Source organism: Pan paniscus, chromosome 6 (genome assembly GCF_029289425.2).
Source record: "Pan paniscus chromosome 6, NHGRI_mPanPan1-v2.0_pri, whole genome shotgun sequence".
Lineage (NCBI taxonomy): Eukaryota > Metazoa > Chordata > Mammalia > Primates > Hominidae > Pan > Pan paniscus.
Window position 1 is genome coordinate 119,552,617 of NC_073255.2, and position 22,970 is coordinate 119,575,586.

A 22,970-nucleotide genomic window follows, 5' to 3' on the forward strand; every position below is an offset into this window, starting at 1 on the left:
AGGAGGGGCTTCCCATCCCACCGGGGACCCAGGCCCACGAAAGCGCATGCCTGGCAAGACCTTTCCAACCAGGGGAAAATGCAGTTTCAAGAATGGCCACCAGGTGGGGCACACACTCTACACATGGTGACACCTGCAGCCAACCTGGATTCCAGAGCGCAGGCGGGGCTCTTCCGAGGCCAGCAGCCCCCAGCCAGGCCCTCCCCACCATACCACAGTCCCATGCAGGCAGAGTGCAAAGGGCCCTAAGACTCAGCGCAGGTCCCTTCATCAGATCAGCAAACTTTTTTTTTTTTTTTTTCTGAGACGGTCTCGCTCTGTAAGCCAAGCTGGAATGCAGTGGTGTGATTATAGCTCACTGCAGCCCAGACCTTCTGGGCTCAAGCCATCCTCCCACCTCAACCTCCCCAGTAGCTGGGGCCACAGGCGTGCACCACTATGCCCGGTTAACTTTTGTATCTTTTGTAGAGATGGGGTCTCACTTTGTGGCCCAGGCTGGTCTCAAACTCCTGGGCTCAAGTGATCTTCCTGCCTCAGCCTCCCAAGGTGCTGAGCAAACATTTTTCAGCATCCTCTCTGGGCCAGAGGGAGAAAAGGCTGTCCCCTGGCCACACAGCAAGCCTTACCTCTCCATCTCCTTGTCCACCCTTGGGGCTTAGAGATCTGTAGCTGGGAAGATCCATCCTTCAGGACCTCCTGGGGCCTCCTCGGAGGCCACCTATTGGGGAGCACTTTGCCACAAGCCCGGTTCTTGACCCTAAGCAGAGAGACAGCAGGGTGTGAGAGAGGGACCTGGAGCTAAGCAACTTCATCTGCAGCCTGGCTGTGTGAGCTTGGGCAAGGGACCAACCTTCCTGAGCCTCAGTTTCCCCACATTGAAAATGGGAACGAAAGCAGTTCTTAGAATCATAGATGTTCGTAAGTGCAAAGCTGGTTTGTAAGTTGTAATAACCAGCTCCAAGGTGATGTGAGTGCCTTTGCCTGTTTAGGGAGTCCCAGGTAGGCAGGGCTCCTGGGGGAACGTAGGCTGACAGCCCAGGGGGCCAGGCCTGGAGCCACTGGAGGCTGGGGGTCCACCATGTTCTGATGTCCTGTCTCCTTCTCTCCCCAGGGCCCCCGGGGCAGACAGGACCACCAGGACCTGCAGGCCCCCCCGGGTCTAAAGGTGACCGAGGCCAGACAGGAGAGAAGGGTCCAGCGGGGCCGCCTGGTAAGAAAACCCCCCACATATGTGATGTTGTCAACCTGCGGAAGGGGCTGGGCTTTCTTCTCTACTGGAACAGGCGAGGTGTCCCATGCACCCACAGCCCTGATCTTGCTGGGTACCAGAAAAACGGGGTCTTTTTTTTTAAAATTTTTTGAGAGGGAGTCTCGCTCTGTTGTCCAGGCTGGAGTGCAGTGATGCCATCTCGGCTCATTGCCACCTCCGCCTCCCGGGTTCAAGCAATTCTCCGGCCTCAGCCTCCTGAGTAGCTGGGATTACAGGCATGCGCCACCACACCCGGCTAATTTTGTATTTTCAGTAGAGACAGGATTTCACCATGTTGGTCAGGCTGGTCTCGAACTCCTGACCTCAGATGATCCACCCACCTTGGCCTCCCAAAGTGCTGGGATTACAGGCGTGAGCCACCACCTCACCTGGCTGGTTTTTTTTTTTTTGAGACGGAGTCTTGTGCTGTGTCGCCCAGACTGGAGCACGGTGGCGCAATCTCAGCTCACTGACACCTCCACCTCCCAGGTTCAAGCAACTGTCCTGCCTCAGCCTACTGAGTAACTAGGATTACAGGTGCCCGCCACCATGCCCGGCTAATTTTTGTATTTTTAATAGAGACAGGGTTTCACCATGTTGGCCAGGCTGGTCTTGAACTCCTGACCTCAGGTGACCTGCCTGCCTCGGCCTCCCAAAGTGCTGGGATTACAGGGGTGAGCCACAACACCTGGCCAAAACGGGGTCTTCAGGGGCTTCGGGTACAGGCATGAGCATCGAGGCTGTCAGGGGCCAGGAGCAGTTCTCAGCCATTTAAACACCTCCAGAGACCACCCTCTCAACTCCTCCTGGGTCCTGCGGGGGAAGGACCCCTGGTTCAGCAGGTACAGGGCCAGCCCAGGATGGTGGCTTATACTTGGTGTTCCTGCCACAGGGCTGAAGTCCCTGGGAGGGACCAATGGGCCTCTGGCCAGAGACTTTGCTGATTTCACCGTCCCTGCCCCCCTCACCCTCCCCAGCTGCCACTAAGTGTCCCCTCTGGACTGGGCTGGGAAGGGAAGCCCATTTCATTTACACCCCAGGACACCCCCAAGGAAGACTGTGGATCGGAGGTCACCACTGACTGCCTGTGGGCCCCTGACCAACCCTGTTTCTTTCAAGGCCTCAGTTTCGCCATTTGTAAGTTGCAGCCACCTGCCAGGCTCTGGCTGCCACAGTGACTGTTCTTTTCCTCATTGCAGGGCTCCTGGGGCCTCCAGGGCCCCGTGGGCTTCCTGGAGAGATGGGGCGCCCCGGCCCCCCAGGACCACCCGGCCCAGCAGGCAACCCAGGCCCCTCACCAAACAGCCCCCAGGGCGCCCTCTACTCCCTGCAGCCGCCTACAGACAAAGACAGTGAGTAATGCCCCTGGGGGGCCAAGGGAGGGCTGAGCTACGCTGTGTTCTGGGAGGGATCAGCCTTCCTTAAAGGATCCCGGGAAGTGGACCCCACCACATGCCTATCCTGCTGCACCCAACTGGCTCACTCCTGCAGGCCTCCTCCAGGAAGCCCTCCATGCAGTGTCCAGGGCCTGCCAGTGACGATGACAGGGAACAGCTTGGGAGCAAGTCTTGGTCCTGGGGCTAAGCATCCTCAAGTGGACCCAGGGCTAGCCCCAAGCCCTGCTTTTGGCCCCAAAGTGGCCTGTCTCTGCCTCAGTGCTCAGCTCCCTGCCTTTGGGGTCCTGAGCCCCAAAGGTCACTCTGCTGGCTGACTTGGCCCAGATTCCCTACCTGGCTACCCCACCCCACCAAGGTTATCCCTTATTGTATTTGTTCCTCACCCGCCCTCACTGCAGGTCATTCAGCAGGTGTTTAGTGAGCACCTACTATGTGCAAGGCACAGGATTTTAGCCGCTGGGGACACAGCAATGTGCAAAACAAACTCCGGCCCTCGGGGGCACCGGCCAGTCCAAGAGAGCCTCTGAACACACAGAAATGTCCACTTCTACCTTGGGAGGTGGGGACAAGGAGGTGCAGAGAGTGGACGGGACCAGGACTCTGGGCCTAAGGGACCATGAGGTAGTGGGAGGCCAGGCAGAGGAGTCCGTGAGCCCTGAGAGGAGCATCATTTCTGGTTAAGTGTCCTGGCAACTGGGGAAGATTTTTATTTTAATTTTTTTTGACATAGGGTCTGTTGCCCAGGCTGGAATGCAGTGGCGCCATCATAGCTCCCTGCAGCCTCTCACTCCTGGGCTGAAGGGATCCTCCCACCTCAGCCTCCTGAGCTAGGACCCCAGGCATGCATCGCCACATCTAACTAATTTTTTTTTTTTTGAGTGGAGATGGGGTCTCACAATGTTGCCCAGGCTGGTCTGGAGATGCGGTCTCACTATTTTGGCCAGGCTGGTCTTGAACTCCTGGCCTCAAGTGATCCTCCCTCCTCAGCCTCCCAAACTGCTGGGATTACAGGTGTGAGCCACTGTGCCCAGCCTGGGGAAGGGTTTTATGAGGAAGGTGATGGCATTGCCCTGGGGCCCTGGGTCTGGTTCGGGATGGGCCAGGGTGAATCAGGTGAGGGGCTCATCCTGGAGGGCTATGGGAGATGGGTTGTTAAACAGACTCCACCCCTGCTCCAGGCAGTGTGGTCGCCATGATGTAATCAGACTCCCCAGGCACAGCTCAGAGGGGTGGGCATGGAGGGCTTCCTGGAGGAGTGAGCCAGTTGGGTGCAGCAGGATGGGCCTGTGGAGTGGAGCCTGGAAGAAGATGCCAGCCTGGGGCATTGGAGAAGTGAGCATGGCAGACCCAGAGTCTGAAGAGCCTGGAATGTTCTAGAAGGTATTTGCGTTTTATATGAAGCTGACCGACCTGGCTTTCCCTGCTCTTTGTCTGGGCCTCTCGGTGCTCCTCTGAGCAGTGGGGGCAACAGTATCTGCAGCGGGCCCCAGGGTGATGGGCGGAGCCCCCCTGGGCTTCGTGTGGCCTGGCTCAGGGCTCAGTGCCCAGGACCAGCCTCCCAGCACTGCCAGGTCTGCCCCACCAGACCCCTGGCTGCTCCACTCTTCCCACAGATGGAGACTCAAGGCTGGCCTCTGCCATCGTGGACACAGTGCTGGCAGGTGTCCCAGGACCCCGGGGTCCCCCTGGTCCACCAGGTAAGTGAATGGTGGGCTGGCCTGCATTGAGGACTCCATCCCCCCAGGGCTGGTCTGAGCCATGGGGCCTTGAGGGGAGCTGGAGGTCGGCTGGCGGTCCATGGCTTCTGGGCAATGCTGGGGACTGGGTCTGTCCCACCCACTGTGTGGCAGGAAATGAAGCCCCTCGTTTCCTAGTGGCAGTGCCCCTGGGGGACTGGATGCATGAAACCCATGTGATTCTGCTGGAATAAGATGCCTGCATGAGGCTGCCCTTGCATGGGCCAGAGTGGGACACACACCAGTGGGGGATGGGGTCAGGACAGAGGTGGCAGGAAGTCCCTACCTTTGAGGCAGAAACCAAGGGGTTCAAAGGGGCTGGGACCTGGCTGGCAGTCCTGGCCTGACCTTCCATCATCCACATTCCTCACTGGGGGAGGAATGCAGGGCTGACTGCCTTGCCCCTTTCTGCCCGGGAAGGGAGTCATTCATTCATTCATTCATTTGTTTATTCATTGATTCATTCATTCGTTTATTCATTCATTTATTCATTCATTCGTTCATTCATTCATTCATTTGTCCATTCATTCATTCATTCATTCATTTGTTTATTCATTCATTCATTCATTTCTCTGTGCGTCTCACAAACATTCATTGAACATCTGCCACTACATGTGCCAGACAGTGATCTAGGTTCCCGGAACTCCTGAATAATCAAAACAAACATCATCGTGAAACTCTCATTCTGGTGGAGGACAGGAATATCATCATAAATTGTGACTTCGACAGGATCTGAGGGAGCTACAAGGGAGAAGCTGGGGCATGGCGGGGAGGCGCCATCAAAACGTGACATTTCAGCAGATGCTCTAGGGAGGAGAGGGAGTAAGCTCAGAGGGTACCTGGGGGCCTTCAGGTGACATGCCAGGTCTCTGGAGAACTGGACAGACTCCTGACATTTGTCCCCTGGAGTGCCTGTCCTCACATGCCCTCTCCAAACCTGGGAGCCAGGCCATGCTGGACAGCCCAACATGCGGCTCCCTGCACCACGGGGAGGGATCATGAGAGACCCTCCCTGGGCCCGTGCGGGGTCATGAGAGACCAAGACCTTACTCTTCCTAGCAGGCTGGAGATTAGTCATGAATCTCCCTCCCTGAGCTGGGCACACACATGAGACCCAGCCCGGCCCTCTGGGTACTCCACATCCCATGGGGGAGACAGACGTGTAAACCTCAGTGGCCATGGGCGGTGGCTGGTTTACATAAGGGATTTGCCTGGAGAAGCAGTGGAAAGCTGGGAAGGCTTCCTGGAAGAGGTGATGCTCTGTGTCAGACTGGTAGGAAAACCAGTAGGAAAGGGTTTGCTGGGAGAGTAGAGGAATAGGGAGGCTCCAGGAGGAAGGACAGCTTTAGCAGAGACGCCAGGAGGGTGTCTGGCTGGGGCAGGGAGGGTGGGAAGGGGCCGGGCTGAGGACTTCAGGAGCCCTGAAAGGGATGTAACTGGGCTTGGATTTTTGAGAGTGTACTCTTGGGGGCCATAGGAAGGGTCGATGATCAGGAGGCTGTTATAGTAACCCCAGCAAGAGGGATGGGTCCCAGGTCCCGAGGGGGGACAGACCGGAGAGACGTACCAGGGGACCAACTGGCTGGGGCGTGGGACCGGTCTGGACGGACTTCCTCCCTCGCCTGCCGGGTCTCGGGATTGGGGCTGCGTCGTGGACAAGGCCCTGGGAGGAGGAGGTGTGGGAGCTGTGGGCAGCCGGTGGAGAGGACCCTGGGCTCCGAGGATGGAGACCTCGTTGAGAGGGGGTGTGCCTCCCTCCTCCCCATACCATTCATTCCCAAACCCTCCTTTGCTTCCCATGGAGACAGATCAAGAACAGGTGCTGGGGTGGGATGCTGGGGGCGCCCCCTCTCTGGCCCCAGGTGACCATCTGTGACTCTGCCCACAGGTCCTCCTGGGCCTCGAGGTCCCCCAGGACCCCCAGGAACACCTGGATCCCAGGTAAGGACTTTGCCATTTTAGGTAGGGTGTGGGAGGCGGCGGGTGGCGGGTGGCCTTGTCTCCCTAGGGGAGAAGAAGCACCTTTTTACCAGCAAGAGTCACTCAGGAAGGAGCCAGTCGGCCTGGCCGGTGAGATTTTATTTTATTTTGTTTTATTTATTTTTAAATTTATTTTTGAGACCGAGTCTCTCTCTGTCACCCAGGCTGGAGTGCAGTGGCGCCATCTCAGCTCATGCAACCTCCACCTCCTGGATTCAAGTGATTCTCCTGCCTCAGCCTCCGGATTAGCTGGGACCACAGGCGCACGCCACCACGCCCAGCTAATTTTTGTATTTTTAGTAGAGATGGGATTTCACCATGTTGCCCAGGCTGGTCTCAAACATCCGACCTCAAGTAATCCATCCGCCTCAGCCTCCCAAAGTGCTGGGATTACAGGTGTGAGCCACTGCACCCGGCCGAGATTTTAATTTTATTAGCAGCAGTGACTCTTTGCTGAGTATATCCTCCTCCTGTTATGCCAGGGAGGTTTAGCATCACTCCCATTTCACAGATGAGCTAACTGAGTCCCAGAGAGACCAGATGCTGCCTGAGGTTGTACAGAGGGTGTAGGCAGAGTTGGGCCAGGTCACAGAATCTCTGCCTCAGCCCCTCACCTTGCCCCGAGAATTGCCTATGGGGAGGCGGCACCCCAAGCCTGACTCAGCCCCGAACCCCAGGTTTGCCCTGCCTCTGCAGCTGTGTCAGAAGTCAGGAAGAGCAGGTACAAAGGCCCTGAGGCAGGGAAAAGGCTGGCAGGTAGTGAGCAATGGAGTGTGTGGTGTCGGATGAGGCACAGTGGGCAGGGCCTTATCTACGTGTCCCAGGTGTGGGCTTTTGTTACAGTGGATGGAATTACTGAGTTTCAGGGAGGGTGATTCCATGATCTTATTTACATCTTTAAAAAGCTCCTCTGAGGGGCCAGGTGAGATGGCTGACGCCTGTAATCCCAGCACTTTGGGAGGCCAAGGTGGGAGGATCGCTTGAGCCCAGGAGTTTGAGACCAGCCTGGGCAACATAGCAAGACCCCATCTCTATAAAAAATTTAAAAATTAGCCTGGTGTGGTGGCGTGCGCCTGTAGTCCCAGCTACTTGGGAGGCTGAGATGGGAGGATGGCTTGAGCCCAGGAGTTGGAGGCTGCAGTGAGCTCTCATGGCACCACTGCCCTCCAGCCTGGGTGACAGAGCAAGACCCTGTCTCATTAAAAAAAATTAATTAATTAATTAAATATGTAAAAATAGAAAGTAGACTCGGCATGTCTGGCCAATGGAATAAGTCTGGTGAGAAGGGCAGGGAAGGCTGTAGGTTCACTCCCTGGTGTCTGTCAGGAGCAGCTGGGAGGACCAGGGAGGCATTTCCTGAGAAGGGGAGGCTTCGGGGTCGGGGGGACCAGGAGTTCTCTTTGGAGAGAGGGGGAGTGGGCACCTCATGGTCAGCTGGGTGGCGATGTCAGGGGACAGCTGGACACGGGCCTGGGGCTCCCGGGAGCCATCTGGGCTGACATCAGCACGCGTGGGACCCTGGCCATCGCTGTTAGTATCACTAGTTCTCTCCACACACCGGACCACCTGCTCCCCTTCTCTGCCTGACAGCCGTACGTGGCATTGGCCCATTTTGCAGGTGAGAAGACTGAGGGCTCAGCTGGGGTCCCTAGTCAATACCAGCTCCAGGTGGCTCCAGGACTGGAGGGCTTTGAGTCTGCCCTTCCCGTGCCGGCCGGGCCATCCTCCTCTCCCTTCCTCTTCTGCAGACTCAGAGCACAGTGGGCGGGGAGGGGGGTGGCCAGAGGGCACTGGAGACTTGGCCAGGACGGGCAGGCCTCACACGCTTCCTTTGGTTTTCTGCAGGGCCTGGCTGGAGAGCGAGGCACAGTGGGGCCGTCTGTAAGTGTGGGCTGTGCAGATGGGCCTGGGCCACTCCCAGGCAGAGGCTCTGATGCAAGCCCAGGGCACTGGGTGGCGGGGGTTGGTGGGGGGTTCAGCCCTGGGTGGCCCTGCTGGAGCTCAGGCAACAGGGAGGGACTGAGAAAGGACTCAAATCGCCTCCTGCTGCGGGGTGAGGACGGAAGCGACCTCCAGAGAGTGGGCTGACAGTCCTGAGTGCCTGCGGCCCTGGATTAATGCACTGTGTGACCCTGGCCTTTCATTCATGTGCTGTGTGGCCTGGGGCCACGGGTTAACATGCCGTGTGACCTGGGAAGTCCCTTCTTTTCTCTGAACCTCCCAGAAATAGGCTTAGACAGCCTTCCTTTAATCGACTTTCTTGGAAACAAGAACTTATGAGTCTCCCAGCCTGACCAACATGGTGAAACCCTGTCTCTACTAAAAATACAAAAATTAGCTGAGTGTGGTGGTATGCACCTGCAGTCCCAGCCACTCTGAAGGCTGAGACAGAAGAATTGCTTGAACCCGGAGGCAGAGGTTGCAGCGAGCCAGGATCACGACACTGCACTGCAGCCTGGGTGACAGAGTGAGACTCCATCTCAAAAAAAAAAAAAAAAAAATTATGAGTATAGACTCCTGCCTCTAGGGCCAAGGAGTCAGGCGCTTCCTTGATGCCCAAGCCTCACTGTAGGGGTGTGGGGCGGGGAAGGAGGAGTGGAGCTTTGCTGAGCACCTAATATGTGCTGGCCACAGTGGAGGTGCTCTCTTCCCCCACAGCGCATGTAAGCTTCACAGCGACCCCAAGAGACCATGCTTTATTATCCCCGTTTGCCAAAACTGCCCACTAAGGCTCAGAGAGGTTAAGTAACTTGCCCAAAGCCACACAGCGAGGCAGTGGTGGAGCCTGGATTTGAACCAGGGAGTGTCAAGCTCCCAAGCCATGCCTCCTCCCGTGCTTGTCTAGTGACCAAACACAACACAGGAGACACAATGATGGCACTTCTAGGTGCCAGGCTCTAATCTAAGCTCATTGTCCCTATTGATTAACTTAATCCTCCTAACAACAGATGAGATAGATACTGATAGATAGATTACTGATCCCATTTTACAGTTGGGAAAACTGAGGCACCAAGAAGTAGAGTGACCCACTCAAGGCCACACAGTAGTAGCTCGACATTTACATGTTACTGTGAGCTGGGCATGGTGGTGGCTCATACCTGTAACCCCAGTGCTTTGGGAGGCCAAGGCAGGAGGATCATTTTGAGGCCAGGAGTTCAAGGCCAGCCTGGACAACATAGTGAGACCCCTCCATCTCTATAAAAATATTAAAAAATTAGCTGGGTTGTGGTGGTGCGTGCCCATAGTCCTAGTTACTCAGGAGGCTGAGGTTGGAGGATCACTTGAACCCAGGAGGTAGAGGCTGCAGTGAGCCACGATCGCGTCACTATACTCCAGCCTGGGCAACAGAGCAAGACCCTGTCTCAAAAAATTGGCTGGGTGCGGTGGCTCACGCCTGTAATCCCAGCACTTTGGGAGGCCAAGGCAGGCAGATCACCTGAAGTCAGGAGTTCGAGATGAGCCTGGCCAACATGGTGAAACCCCGTCTCTACTACAAATACAAAAATTAGCCAGGCATGGTGGCGCATGCCTGTAATCTCAGCTACTCAGGAGGCTGAGGCAGGAGAATCGCTTGAACTCAGGAGGCAGAGATTGCAGTGAGCCGAGATCACACCACTGCACCCCAGCCTGGGTGACAAGAGTGGAACTCCATCTCAAATAAATAAAATACAATAAAATATGTGACTTTGAATCTGGTATTACTGGCCTTGTGTTGGAGACAGACAGCAGCCCTTCCAGGCAGGCTACTCAATCCTGGAAGGGCCCGGGCATGAACTTGCCGGCTTCCTAGCCTGAGTCTCTTCTGCCCCAGAAGCAGAATGAAGCACTTACAGCCAACCCTGGACACTTCCCTGCCATGCCAGGCTGAGCAGGCTGTGCCCCGGAGCCGTGGCCTCCCCTGCTGTGCTCACCCCAGGGCAGGAGTCCCCTGGGCCCAGCACCCGTTCCCCAGGCCCTGCCTGCCCAGCCTGCCCCTAACTCCCCGCAGGCCCCCAGGGAACTGGAGAGGGTGGAGAGGTGCCCCCACCTCCCGTTCCAGTGTTGACTGTGTGACTTGCTTCTTAGGGTGAACCTGGCGTGAAGGGGGAAGAAGGAGAGAAAGCCGCCACTGCAGAGGTAACCATGCCTGCCCTTCATGTTCCCTCCCACCTCCTTGGCTGTGAGCACTGTCACGGGAGGGCAGGTGCCCCACAGATCTGCGCTGACCGTCAGCCGGCCCCGAGCTGGGTGCTGGGCTACCGGGTGTACAGGGCCCCTGCCCTGAGAAGTTCACAGCCCCGTGGGGAACTCAGCTGAGTACAGCAGTGATTGCAAGCGAGTGAGAAGGTGGCTGGGTGGGGATGCCACAGAGGGGGTGATTGGCCCTTGGGGGGGCTTCCCGGGACAGGGAGAGGAGTCGCAAACTTGTAGGAAAGACAGTCTCCCTGGAGGAGGCGTCAGGCTGCAGAGTCCCTCTCAACGGACCGGGTTCTCCCGTGAATGGCGTCTCGGCATGGGTGTGCTCACAAGGTCAAGGGTGCTGGGGGACTGAAGGGGACAGGGCTGCTGGATGTGGTAGAGGATGGATGGAGGAAGAGGGACTTGCAAACTGGGAATCTGAGGAGAGAAGATTGGAGCAAGCGGAGGCTGGGGCCAGTGGGAGGGGGCAGCCAGGGCACGGGCTTGGCTGTGGGGACCTGCGGCTTCTGGGAGAAGGAGGGGAGGCTGAAGCTGGGGTAGTGGATGAAGGGGATGAAGGGCTCATCTGAGGTCCAAAGTCAAACTCCTCCCCTCAGCTGGCCCTGAGCTAGGTGCTGGGCCACCAGGTGTACAGGGTCCCTGCCCTGAGAAGTTCACAGCCCAGTGAGGGACACAGCTGAGGACAGCAGTGATTGCCAGAGAATGAGAAGGTTGTTGCGTGGGGGTGCCACTGAGATGGGGCCGGCAGTGGGGGCCTTGAAAGCTAAAAGTGAAAGTGCCTGAGCGGGGTTTCCCCTGAGTGTGTCAAAGCTGGGTGGGCAAAACAGCTGGAAGGGCCAGGGCGGGTCCAGGGGACCTTCAGGAAGTCCTTGCAAGACCAGAGAAAGGGAAGAGGCTGGAATCAAGGCAGCTGTGAGGGGTGCAGGAGGCAGTGAGAGGGGCTGAGGCATGAGCCTGATACACTGGTCACTCACAGCAGTACTCTGAGAGGTGACTGTGATCCCCTCCATTTCATAACAGCAACCTGCCTGGCCTATAATCCCAGCACTTTGGGAGGCTGAGGTAGGAGAATCGCTTGAGCCCATGAGATCAAGACCAGCCTGGGAAACCTAGCGAGACCCCATTTCTTAAAAAAAAAAAAAAAAAAAAAGTAATGAGACAGGCGTGGTAGTGTGTGCTTGTAGTCCCAGCTACTTGGGAGGCTGAGGCAGGAGGATTGCTTGAGCCCAGGAGGTTGAGGCTGCAGTGAACTATAATCGTGCCACTGTACTCCAGTCTGGGTGACAAAGCAAGACCTTGTCTCTAAAACCTAAAAAAACCCCAAAAAACAAAAACAAAAAAACCAACCACCTGTGGCTTAGGAACATGAGGCTCAGCCAGGTCCCTTGGTCTCCCCTGCTCCTTCTCTGAGTTGGGGACACGACACTGACATCCCTGTCCCAGACCCTGTAATTGGCTCAACTTCCCATTGCCTTTGGTCCCCTGGTGGGCAGACCTTTCTCCTATAACCCAGTAGGAGGCTTTTTGGTTTCCTTTTGTTTCATTTTAAGCTAAATTAATCTGAACATAAGACAGATCTGTCATGTTACACCAGCAAAAGGCACCCGTTCTGCTGCCAACTCCCAGGGCTGGGCAGGATGGGGACAGTGGCTTTGTCTCCTCATCGTCACTTTTCAGAGTGGCCTCGACACCTGCCTTCTCAATAAGTCAGCACCCTGTCTTGGCTGACTCAGGTGTCTCTGTGCACAAGGTCCTCTGCTTGTGTGCAGACCGGGCCCTTGAAATACAGACTCCGCCATCACGCCAGCCTGCCTGCCTGCACTTTGAAATGGTGGCTTTCTCTGCTGTCTTTCTTGCCTGGCGTGGCCACACCTACCCTGCCCCTTGCCTGCTGTTTGGTGGCGAGCTCTTGGGCATTCAAGGAAGGAAACAGGCAAAGAACCTCCTACCTTTGGGCCCTGGGATAGGTGCTGTGTCCTGGTTAGGGTATTTTCAGGGCATGTTGGGGAAGCTGACAGGCAGCTATGGTGGAAGGAAAAGCTCAGGCTGGAGGCTGACAGGTGTGGATCTGCAGTCTGGATCGGCCGCTTTGCCAGGCTGTGTGGCCGTAGGGAGGTTGCCTGCCCTCTCTGTGTTTCGAGCTCTTTGTCTGTGAACAGGGTTTGAAGCCCTGTCTGGCACATAGTTGATGATGTTCAGTCTATGCTTATTTGCAGTGGTGAGGGTGTCGGGTGGGAAGAGGCAGTGGTGGGGGGCTTTGAGGACACATACACTGTCACTGTATCAGGATGGCCCTGACCCCTTCCTCATGGCCGGCCCTGACCCTGCCTGTTTCCTCCCCGCCAGGGCGAAGGGGTGCAGCAGCTGAGAGAGGCCCTGAAGATCCTGGCAGAGCGAGTCCTCATCCTGGAGCACATGATTGGGATCCACGGTGAGCAGTGACCAGGATCAGCGGGCTGGGAATCTCTCTCCCCTCCTTCCTCTCCCAATGCTGCCCTCATGGCTGCTGCCTAGGGTCTCTGGTCTCCCTCCCTTACCCCTAGTCTGACCCTACCCCTCCCCTGCTCAAGGACCCTCAGTGGCTCCCTGCTGCCCTTGACAGACTTCCAAGTGCATCAGCCCAGTTTCCCAGCCCCTCCCTAGTATAGCCATGGTGGGCAGAGCCCTGCCCAGCCATGTTGAGGCCCCTCCCACCTCCATGCCTTTGCTCGGGCCATGCCTCTGCCTGGTGAACACTGACTGCCACTTCGGGACCTGCTCAAAGATCTCGGCCTCTGTGAAGCCTTCTCTGAACCCTCCTCTTTGTCCCTATGGTGACATAAGGGAGCCTTCCATTCCATGCTGGGGTTTCTGTGACCCTCTGGGAGTCCCTTGTGCAGAACAGTGAATGATACCTCTGCAGGGCCTGGAGTAGAGGCCCATCAGCATTTGCTGGAAAATGATTGGATGAATGAATAGGTGAATGGACAGGTGGGTGGGTGAGTGAGTGAGTGAACGAATGGCTGGTTGCCTGGATTAATGTATGCATGGGTGGATGCATAGATAGGTGAATGAATGAATGAATGAATTGTTGAATGGACAGGTGGATAGGTGGATGAGTGAGTGGATGGGTAGATGCATGGATGAATAAATGAATGGGTGGATGGATAGATGGATAAATGGATGGATGGATGAGTGGACAGGTGGGTGGGTGAATGAGTGAATGGATGGATGGATGGATGATGGATGAGTGAACAGGTGGGTGGATAAATGAGTGGATGGATGAGTGGGCAGGTGGGTGGGTAAATGAGTGAATGAATAGATGCATGGATGAATGAATGAATGGGTGGATGGACGGGTGAGTGGACAGGTAGGTGGGTGAATAAGTGAGTGAATGGATGGATGGATGGATGATAGATGGATGGGTAAATGAGTGAATGAATGGATAGATGCATAGATAAATGAATGACTGAGTGGATGGATGGATGGACGGATGGATGGATAGATGCATAGATGAATCAATGAGTGGATAGGTGGGTGGGTGGATAAGTGAGTGGATGGATGGGTGGATGGATGGATGGATGGATGGATGGGCAAGTAAATGAGTGAATGAATGGATAGATGCATAGATAAATGAGTGACTGAGTGGATGGATGAATGGGTGAATGGATGAATGGGTGAATGGATGAATGGGTGGATGCACAGATGGATGAATGGGTCAATGGACAGGTGGATGGGTGAATGAGTGAATGAATGGATGGATGCATGGATCCATGAATGAATGAATGCATAAGGGGCTGAAAGCCTGCTGCTGCCTTGCTTCTCCACCCTGGGCAAGAGCATCTCTCCGTGGCCACATATCGTGATCAAATGTGCCCCCAAGTGTTCCTAAGGCTCTACCTCGAGTCCACCCTCCTACTCTCCTTCCAGATCCCCTGGCCTCCCCAGAGGGAGGTTCTGGCCAGGATGCTGCCCTGAGAGCCAACCTCAAGATGAAGAGGGGTGGCGCCCAACCCGATGGGGTCCTTGCTGCCCTGCTTGGGCCCGACCCTGGACAGAAGAGCGTGGACCAGGCCAGCAGCAGGAAGTGAGAGCCCACTGCTCCAGGACACCCTGTCCTGGCTAGAGACCCAGCCCCAGAGGCCTGAGCCGCCGCTGTTTCCTAAAGATGCCCCCAGGGGAACTGGGCTCCAGGCATGGATGATTGTGAGGACATGGGGGGCTTTGGGGACAGATAATGTCTCCAGGGGCAGGGTCTGGAGGGGCCAACACCCTCATCAGAGCCCTTCTCTGGCCTGTCCCCTCCCCTACCCCCACTCCCAGCTGGAGACGGGGTCTGGGTGGGCTGGGTGCTGGGAATGAGAATAATCCTAATACCCATCATTTATTGAGTCCCTGCTGTAACTGGCCCTGTCCAGGGAACTTTCGTTACGTTGTCTCATTATTTAACCCTTAGGAGGTAAGCTTATTATCCCCACTTCACAAGGGGACCGAGGCTCAGACGGTAGAAATAACCCTCTCTTGGCCACCAGATCACGGGTGGCAGGGGCAGGATTTGAACCCAGGCCCCTCAGTTCCTGAAGCCATGTTCTCTCGACCCTGCCAGCTTCCCCTCTTCGAGAGAAAACTCAGACAGGGAGGGCGCAGGGCCAGAACGGTTCCTTAAGGCAGGCAGGGCTGCGGGGAGGCTGGGCAAGCCAGCCAGCCTGAGGGGGTAGGCAGGGTCCTGCAGGGCCTGGGGCTTCCCTTCCTCAACCCCCTTCCCCACTGGCTTGGGGAGCAGCCTGGACTGCAGCTCTCAGAGGCCAGGGAGACCCTGAATAAATCACTGCCAGCCATACGGACTTGAGGACCTTGAGAGAGAAGCATTGGGGGTGCAAGGGTCCACCAAACCAGATAGGCATCCCTGGCCACTGCCTCCCAGTCTTGCTGAGCCCACCCGCTCTCTCTGGGTCCGTCCCATCCCTGAGCCAGGGGAGGCAGCATTTCATGGGCATGTCTATCAGAGGTGGGACTTGCAGCCTCTGCCCCATGAGTTTGTCTCTCAGTGGACTCTATAGGTTTGCTACTTTTGCATGACACAGCAAGCCCAGTGTCCCCTTTGCAAGCTGCAGAGAGGGAAACAGAGTCCCAGGCCTGCTGGGAAGAGATGCTCCTGCCTCCCACCTTCCAGAGTTGGGGGCCTGGCAGGCTCCACGGCAGGCACCAGGTCCCTAGCAGCCCAGAACAGCTGTGATTGGAGCCCTCAAGGCCTCTGGGGCCAGGGTCTCCGTGATCAGCTCAGCCCTGGTGTTCCTCTCTTGCTGGGCTGGGACCTGGGACACAGCCACGGCAGCAAACTCAGAGAATTGAAGGTGCTGGCGCCACCCTGGGGCACTCTGTCTTCACAGCAGGAGTGACTGTCTCCAGTGCTCTTGGTACTCCTGTTTGGCTGTAGCCTGGTCCCTCTGGGCCCTGGGATCTTCTTCTGGCCCTTGAGGCAGGTCTGGAGAGGCAGTCTCTGTCTTCATGGAGGGGTGGTCAGAGGCGGGCGGGACCACCAGCCTGTAGCGTTATTATTATATCTGACAATAAAGGTGCTCTCCCCACTGTGGGTCTGTTTGTGTGGTGACAGCTCTGCAGGAGGCTGGTCTGCATCTTACTGGCCAGGTGCCAGGGAAGCTGTGAGCAGCTCCAGCCAGGCCCAGGGTGACCACAGGGCCTCTGTGGCAGGGAGGTCCAGCTCTGCCCTCAGGACCTCCAGGGAGGGGGCTGGGAGTGACACACGATAGGCAAGCCCCAGATTGGGGCTTAACCTGCAAGGGCTCTTGGCTTCACCCAGCAAAGAATTCAAGGGCAAGCTGGAGGCAGGAGAAACAGCTTTATTGGAGGGGCAGGACTACAGCTCCATGACTGCTCGTGCAGAGCAGGGCTTCTCCCCAGGCAGAGAATAGCAGCTCAGGGCAGTTCTGCACCATATTTATACCTACTTTTAATTGCATGCAGATTAAGGGCTGGTTTATGCAGAAATTTCTAGGGAAAGGGTGGTTATTTCTGGGTCATTGGGTCTTTGCCATGGAAAAGGGCAGTAGCTCTTGAGTGTTGCCATGGTGATGGCAAACTGACATGGCACACTGGTGGGCGTGTCCAATGGAAAGATGCTTCCGCTCTGTCCCTGTTTTAGCTAGCCCTCAATTTGGTCCTGTGTCTGAGCCCTACCTCCAGAGTCAAGATCTGTTTCTTACCTCCAGAGGGTGAGGGAAGCCCCTTCAGAGGCCACCTCACCCCTCCACCCAACCACACTGTCTATAAACTGGGCCTGGCCCCCAGCTCTGCAGGAAGGTGAGTTAAGTTGGGGCGGCCTCAGGGCTCTTGGAGGAGCAACCCTGATCCTGCTCCATGCTCCTGTCCAGGTCTGGGGTCAGCGACATATCAGAGACCCCATGGAGACCCATATACCCTGATGACAAGTCCCAGGTACAACACAGAGACCCAAACCACTGCTGAATCACCCTGTGACCCTTGTAGGTATTAAGCTCTTGCCCTGTGTATTAGTCTGTTCTCACTCTGCCAATAAAGATATACCCGAGACTGGGTAATTTATGGTAATTTATAAAGAAAAAGATGTTTAATGGACTTACAGTTCCACGTGGCTGGGGAGGCTTCACAATCATGGTGGAAGGGGAAAGGCACATCTTACATGGCAGCAGGCAAGAGAGAGAATGAGAACCAAGCAAAAGGGGTTTCCCCTTATAAAACCATCAGATCTCGTGAGACTTACTTATTCACTACCATGAGAACAGTATGGAGGAACCGCCCCCTGTTTAAATTATCTCCCAACAGGTCCCTCCCACAACACATGGGAATTATGGGAGCTACAATTCAACATGAGATCCTGGTGAGGACACAGCCAAACCATATCACCCTGTGTCCAGTGCCCAGTGCTCAGCTACAAACAGAACCCTGCCCGCCTCTGCCTGGAGCTTGAAATCCTATAGAGAGGGTGGGCATTGAACACCACACCAGGCCAGGCATGGTGGATCACACCTGTAATCCCAGCACTTAGAGAGGACAAAGTGGGAAGATTGCTTGAGGTCAGGAATTCAAGACCAGCCTGGACAACATAGCTACAACCTGTTGCTACAAGTGTTTTTTTTTTTTTTTTAAAGTTAGCCTGGCATGGTGGTGGCTTGTCCCTGTAGTCCCAGATACTTGGGAGCCTGAAGTGGGACGATCGTTTGAACCCAGGAGTTGGAGGCTGCAGTGAGCCATGATTCCGCCATTGCACTCTAGCCTGGGCAACAGAGCGAGATCCGGTCTCTAAAAATTAAACATAAAAAACCACCACAGCAATCGTGTGGAGGAAGGAGATTCCAGGCTGCTCTGAGAGTCCAGGACCCAGAGACCAAAAGGGCAGGGAGAGCAGGGAAACAGAAAGAGAGAAAGAGGGAGGGAAGGGAAAAGAGAGACAGAGCAAGAGGCGAGAGGGAGAGAGAAACGAGACAGAGACAGAGAGATGGCCTGCCAGAGCTTCATCTGTCTTTATTTGCTGGTGAATAGGCAACACGTTCCTTAAGCCGGAGCCTCTTCTTCCAAGCCCCATTGGCTCTGGGATACTTCCTCCAGCCACAGGTCCTGGGCCCAGCAGGCACAGCTCATTCAGCAAACAGGGAGACCCGGGGTGGGGCAGGTGCCTGAAGTCAAACCTTGGCAGGAACCACTGGGCAACTGTCCCAGGCAGGGAGTGTGAGTAGGTTTAGGCTGGAGAAATGTCCTCACCCCTTTTATTCCTTTTCCCAGGGCAGGAGTTACAAAACCACGCATCATTCCTTCCTTCCTCCTTTCCTTCATGTAACGAATCTTTTATTGATCACCTTAATTGAGCCAGGCCCTGAGAACTTTCCATGAACAAAAGACAGGAATCTCTGCCCTCAATGAACCAACGCTTCAAGGGGAAGAAGTCAAAATAGGCAATAAACAGCCTGGACAACATAGTGAGACCCCATCTCTAAAAAAAAAAAAATTAGCCAGATGTGGTGGCATGCACCTGTTGTCCCAGCCACTTGGAGGCTGAGGCAGGAGGATCACTTGAGCTTGGGAGGTCAAGGCTGCAGTGAGCTGAGATCACACCACTGCACTCCAGCCTGGGCAACAGAGCAAGACCCCGTCTCAAAAACAAAACAAAACAAAACCAAAATAGGTGGTAAGTGTACATATTTTTAAAGTCAATAAGATGATAGGCTAGAAGCCTAGCCACGTCCAGATGATCAGCAATATGGAAGCGCTAAGGACTGGGAGCTGACAGTCTTATTTTTTAATTTTTAAAACTTATTTTAATTTTGTGTGTGTGTGTGAAAAAACACCTCCTCTCCTCCTTGGGGAAGCAGACCAGCAGACATTCATTCCCCCAGACCCAGTGGCAGAGATGGGATCCTAAGAGAGAGATTTGCCTGCATTACCTAGGACACCAAAACATCCTGCCCCAGGGCCGCCCCCGCTTCCCCCAAGGTCTTCCCCTTCCATTTGTCTTAAAGGCAGACTCCACGCCCAACGACACCTTTGTCTTTCAATCAAGGGGTTGCTGAGTTTGGATGGTGTGAACTGAGCTTAGACGCTCCAGGTGGGCACCCTCAGGTGGGCACACAAAGCCCCCCGTGGTGCAAGGTGGAAGCTAGTGAGGGAAGCAGAAGGGCTGGAGGATGACAGGGGCTGGCTCTCCCCAGCTGTCACCTTCCAGCACAAGACTCTGACAGTCACAATTCCAACGTCAAACCTGGCTTTCCAGGTCCTTGGAAAAAGATATCTGTCAAAGTAGGAAGATAGAGCCTGTGTTACGTAACAGCTGGTTAGCTCCATGTATAACTTTTTTTTTCTCTCTCTCTCTCTCTGTCGCCCAGGCTGGAGTGCAGTGGCACGATCTCGGCTCACTGCAACCTCCGTCTCCCAGTTCAAACAATTCTCTTGCTTCAGCCGCCTGAGTAGCTGGGATTACAGGTGCCTGCCACCACACCCAGCTTTTTTTTTTTTTTCCTGTATTTTTAGTAGGGACGGGGTTTCACCATGTTGTCTAGGCTGGTCTCGAACTCCTGACCTCAGGTGATCCACTCATCTCAGCCTCCCAAAGGGCTGGGATTACAGGTGTGAGCCACTGCACCCGGCCTCGATGTGTAACTTTTAAATAGACTCATGGGATGCCTTCATTTTTCCTCTGGTCCCTGGATCCCACTATGGGAGAGCCTGGATGGGACCAGCAGAGTCTAGGGGGGTAGGGAAAGGGCTGTATGAGGAATGTTTGGGGAAAAACAACTTCCAAGCTCCCGCCAGCAGGGTGGACGGGCCAGCCCGGAGTGTGTTCGATGGAGCCAGGGTAGCAGATACTGTGGGTCCCAGAGAAGGTCTGAGACAGAGCTGAGGGAGAAGGTCTCCCCCAAGGGGCTGGGTGTGAGTTGGTCCTTAATATGGTGAGGACAGATCCAGTGCTAAACAGTGAAACATGTCACCTCCTTTAATGTCACAGCCACCTCTCTCATTTTGGGGTGAGTCAGCTGAGCCCCAGAGAGGTTACGTAGCTTCCTCAAGGTCACACAGGCGGTTGGCAGTGAAGCTGAGTTCCAGACCAGGTCTGTGGGATTTGGGAAGCCATGCTCTGCTCTGCCCCCAGGAAAGCGGTTCTGGAAGGAAAAAAGAGAGTTCACATAAACCCAGGGGTGGCGCTGCCAAAGAGGCCAAGTGTGAGCAAAGGCTGGGGGCGGATAAAGGGCAGAGGAGATTTGGGTGGGGGTGGAACGAATCTCCCAGGACACTGAAGCACCTGCCAGGGTGGGGATCTCCGAGGACCGTGATGCTGGAGGAAGAGGAAACTGACCCCTGAGGGTCTCAGTCTGGCCTCTCCTTGCCGTCTGGCCGTAGAATGACCTTTCTGAAGTGCAAGCCTGGCGTTGCTCCTCCCTCACTCATGAATCTGCTGTGGCTCCCCTGTTCCTGGCCTCAAGCCTGAGCTCTGCCCCCTGGTGCTGTCACCTGGGTCCCTGTCCTAACCACCTTCTGCACACATAGCGGCTGCAGCCCCAGGAGTCAGCCAGGAGGTCTGCCCATTGTCCGGCCTCATCTCTGTCCAGCTGTGGAGGCTGGCTCCCCCCGCGCAAAGCAGTGCTAAGTGTCCGCAGGAAATGGGACAGCGCTGTTGGGGGAAGGGCCTCAAAGCCCCAGGGGGAGCCCAGCTCTTGGCCTTGTGTGACCCCCTCAAATCTTCACCTCCTCTCACCCCTGCAGCCAAGGAGACAGGGCGGGTCCATCTGATCCTCTGCCCAGCTTCAGGAAGGTCCTTGCATGCATGTGCGGACACCGCCGCTTGCACTTCCAAGCTGTCCACAGGGCCCAAGACTCGGAGTAGGAAGCAAAGCACTCCGGGCTCCCAGCTAGGACGCTGCAGGGCTGGACCGTGGTCATCCTCCCCTGCCCAAGATTGCCTTCCCTCCTCCCTCTCCACAGCCCCTGGGGAAAGGGGACTCATCAGGGTCAGCTCAGTCCTGGCAGGAGCCTCCAGGTCCCCTCCTGGCTCACAGCTGAGCTTTGAGGGCCAGATCTGGGGAAGGGCTGGCTGGAGCCCTCACTGCCTGGGTGCCCAGAACTCCCAGTCTGAGGCCACCTGCCTGGGCACTAAGGAGGGAGAATTAGCACAGGCCCCTGCTCACCTCGCCCCGCCCTGCTCCACCCTGTCTCCACTTTGCCTGGCCCAGACATGGCTGTCTCGAATTTCCTGCCTGAGTCTCCTCTGCTCTTGTGCGCTTCCTGCCTCTGCCTCCGGCCGCTGCTTCCTGCACATACCCACTTCTGTGGCCCGGGGTCCAGATCAAACCTGACATTTCTTCTGAAATGCCGACTGGCTCTAGGCCCTGCTATACATGTGCGTGTGCATATGCAAGTGTGTGCACGCATAATGAGTGTGTTCATGTGTGTGCATGTTCTGAGTGTACACATATGTGCACGTGTGTGCACGTGTAAAAGTGTACATGCATGAGAATGTGTGTGTGTGTCCAATCCGTATACACATATGTGCACGTGTGTGTGCTTGAATGTATGTGTGTGGGTATTCGTATCTGCTACAGTGTGTACAAACCTGGGCACATGTGTGCCTACAGGGTGTGTGTGGTGGGGAAGGGGCTGACACCACTTCAGTAACACCTTTTCTTTTATTCTTTTTTGTTATGTTTTGTTTTTGAGACCGAGTCTCACTCTGTCGCCCAGGCTGGGGTGCAGTGGCACGATCTTGGCTTACTGCAACCTCCACCTCCCAGGTTCAAGCGATTCTCCTACCTCAGCCTTCCGAGTAGCTGGTACTAAAGGCGTGCGCCACCGCGCCCAGCTAATTTTTGTATTTTTAGTAGAGATGGGGTTTCACCATGTTGGCCAGGCTGGTCTTGAACTCCTGACCTCAGGTGATCCTCCTGCCTTGGCCTCCCAAAGAGCTGGCATTACAGGCATGAGTCACCACACCCAACCAGTAACAGCTTTACTTCCAAGGTCTCTCCCCTAGGGACTGGAACTCATTTGAGCCATAGTCCTTGGTGCACCTGAGGCCCTGGCCTGTGACTGAGTTCTCTGGCTCTGTGGGACCCTCTTGTCCTCAACCCTTCAGCCCAGCTGAGCCCCAGGGTGGAGCAAGGCTGCAGGCTCAGGCAAGACCCTGCCTCGGAGCCTCCCCTCTTCTAGTGGTAGGAGGCCCAAGGGTCTCCCGGGCAGGCAGGCCTGCTTTGGGACCTAGAGTCTAGGTCTGAAAGCAACTTCTCAGTCCGCAGCCAGGGACCGCTGCCTGCCCCGCCACAGTTGCCGCCAGCCAGAGAAGAAAGTCAGGACCCCCCGAATCAGACCGTAACTTCTGGCAAGGGCCCAACATGACGGCCACAGTGTGGAGGTGGCTCGGGCTGGGCTGAACCTCAGAGGTTCCCACGAAGGCACGCTCTTCTTAGCCTGTTCCTGGCATGTCCTGAAGACCCACGAGGGGCAACTCTCCTACCGGAGTGGCAGAAACAGCCCGACTCTGGCTTTGGGCTCAGCCAAGGGTGGTCAAGGTGCCATTGGGGTCCCCCAGCTTCACTCGTCACCTCCCTAAATCCAAAGCGCACCCTCCCAGCTCTGTCTCTTCCAGTCGGCTGTGAGCGTCCTGTGTGCCAGGTCACGTCTGCGAGCCCAGCTCAGGCCAGGTGCAGAGCAGATGAATCACTGGAAAGGAATCACTGGCACAAGGCAGGACATTCACGGTGGGGGCGTGGCTTCTTCCCTGACACTGGCACATGGCAGGACATTCACGATGGGGGCGTGGCTTCCTCCCTGACACTGGCACATGGAGGACATTCACGATGGGGGTGTGGCTTCTTCCCTGACACTGGCACAAGGCGGGACATTCACGACGGGGGCGTGGCTTCTTCCCTGACACTGGTACACGGTGGGACATTCACGATGGGGGCGTGG

The 22,970-nt window shown here is 55.9% G+C and overlaps 1 protein-coding gene across 4 annotated transcripts in view; it reads left to right on the top strand.

Annotated features, from left to right (window-relative positions):
* Nucleotides 1-16,113, top strand: part of COL26A1 (collagen type XXVI alpha 1 chain) — a 195,850-nt gene extending 179,737 nt beyond the window's left edge. For all 4 annotated transcript variants that reach the window (XM_034964649.3, XM_034964646.3, XM_034964647.3 and 1 more), the window contains exons 6-13: nucleotides 1,112-1,210; nucleotides 2,449-2,601; nucleotides 4,260-4,343; nucleotides 6,271-6,323; nucleotides 8,208-8,243; nucleotides 10,428-10,478; nucleotides 12,888-12,972; nucleotides 14,451-16,113. In XM_034964649.3, coding sequence (XP_034820540.1) covers nucleotides 1,112-1,210; nucleotides 2,449-2,601; nucleotides 4,260-4,343; nucleotides 6,271-6,323; nucleotides 8,208-8,243; nucleotides 10,428-10,478; nucleotides 12,888-12,972; nucleotides 14,451-14,611 — 722 coding nt within the window. In that variant the 3' untranslated portion in view covers nucleotides 14,612-16,113. The remainder of the gene's footprint in view (nucleotides 1-1,111; nucleotides 1,211-2,448; nucleotides 2,602-4,259; nucleotides 4,344-6,270; nucleotides 6,324-8,207; nucleotides 8,244-10,427; nucleotides 10,479-12,887; nucleotides 12,973-14,450) is intronic.
* The last annotated feature ends 6,857 nt before the right edge of the window (nucleotides 16,114-22,970 follow it).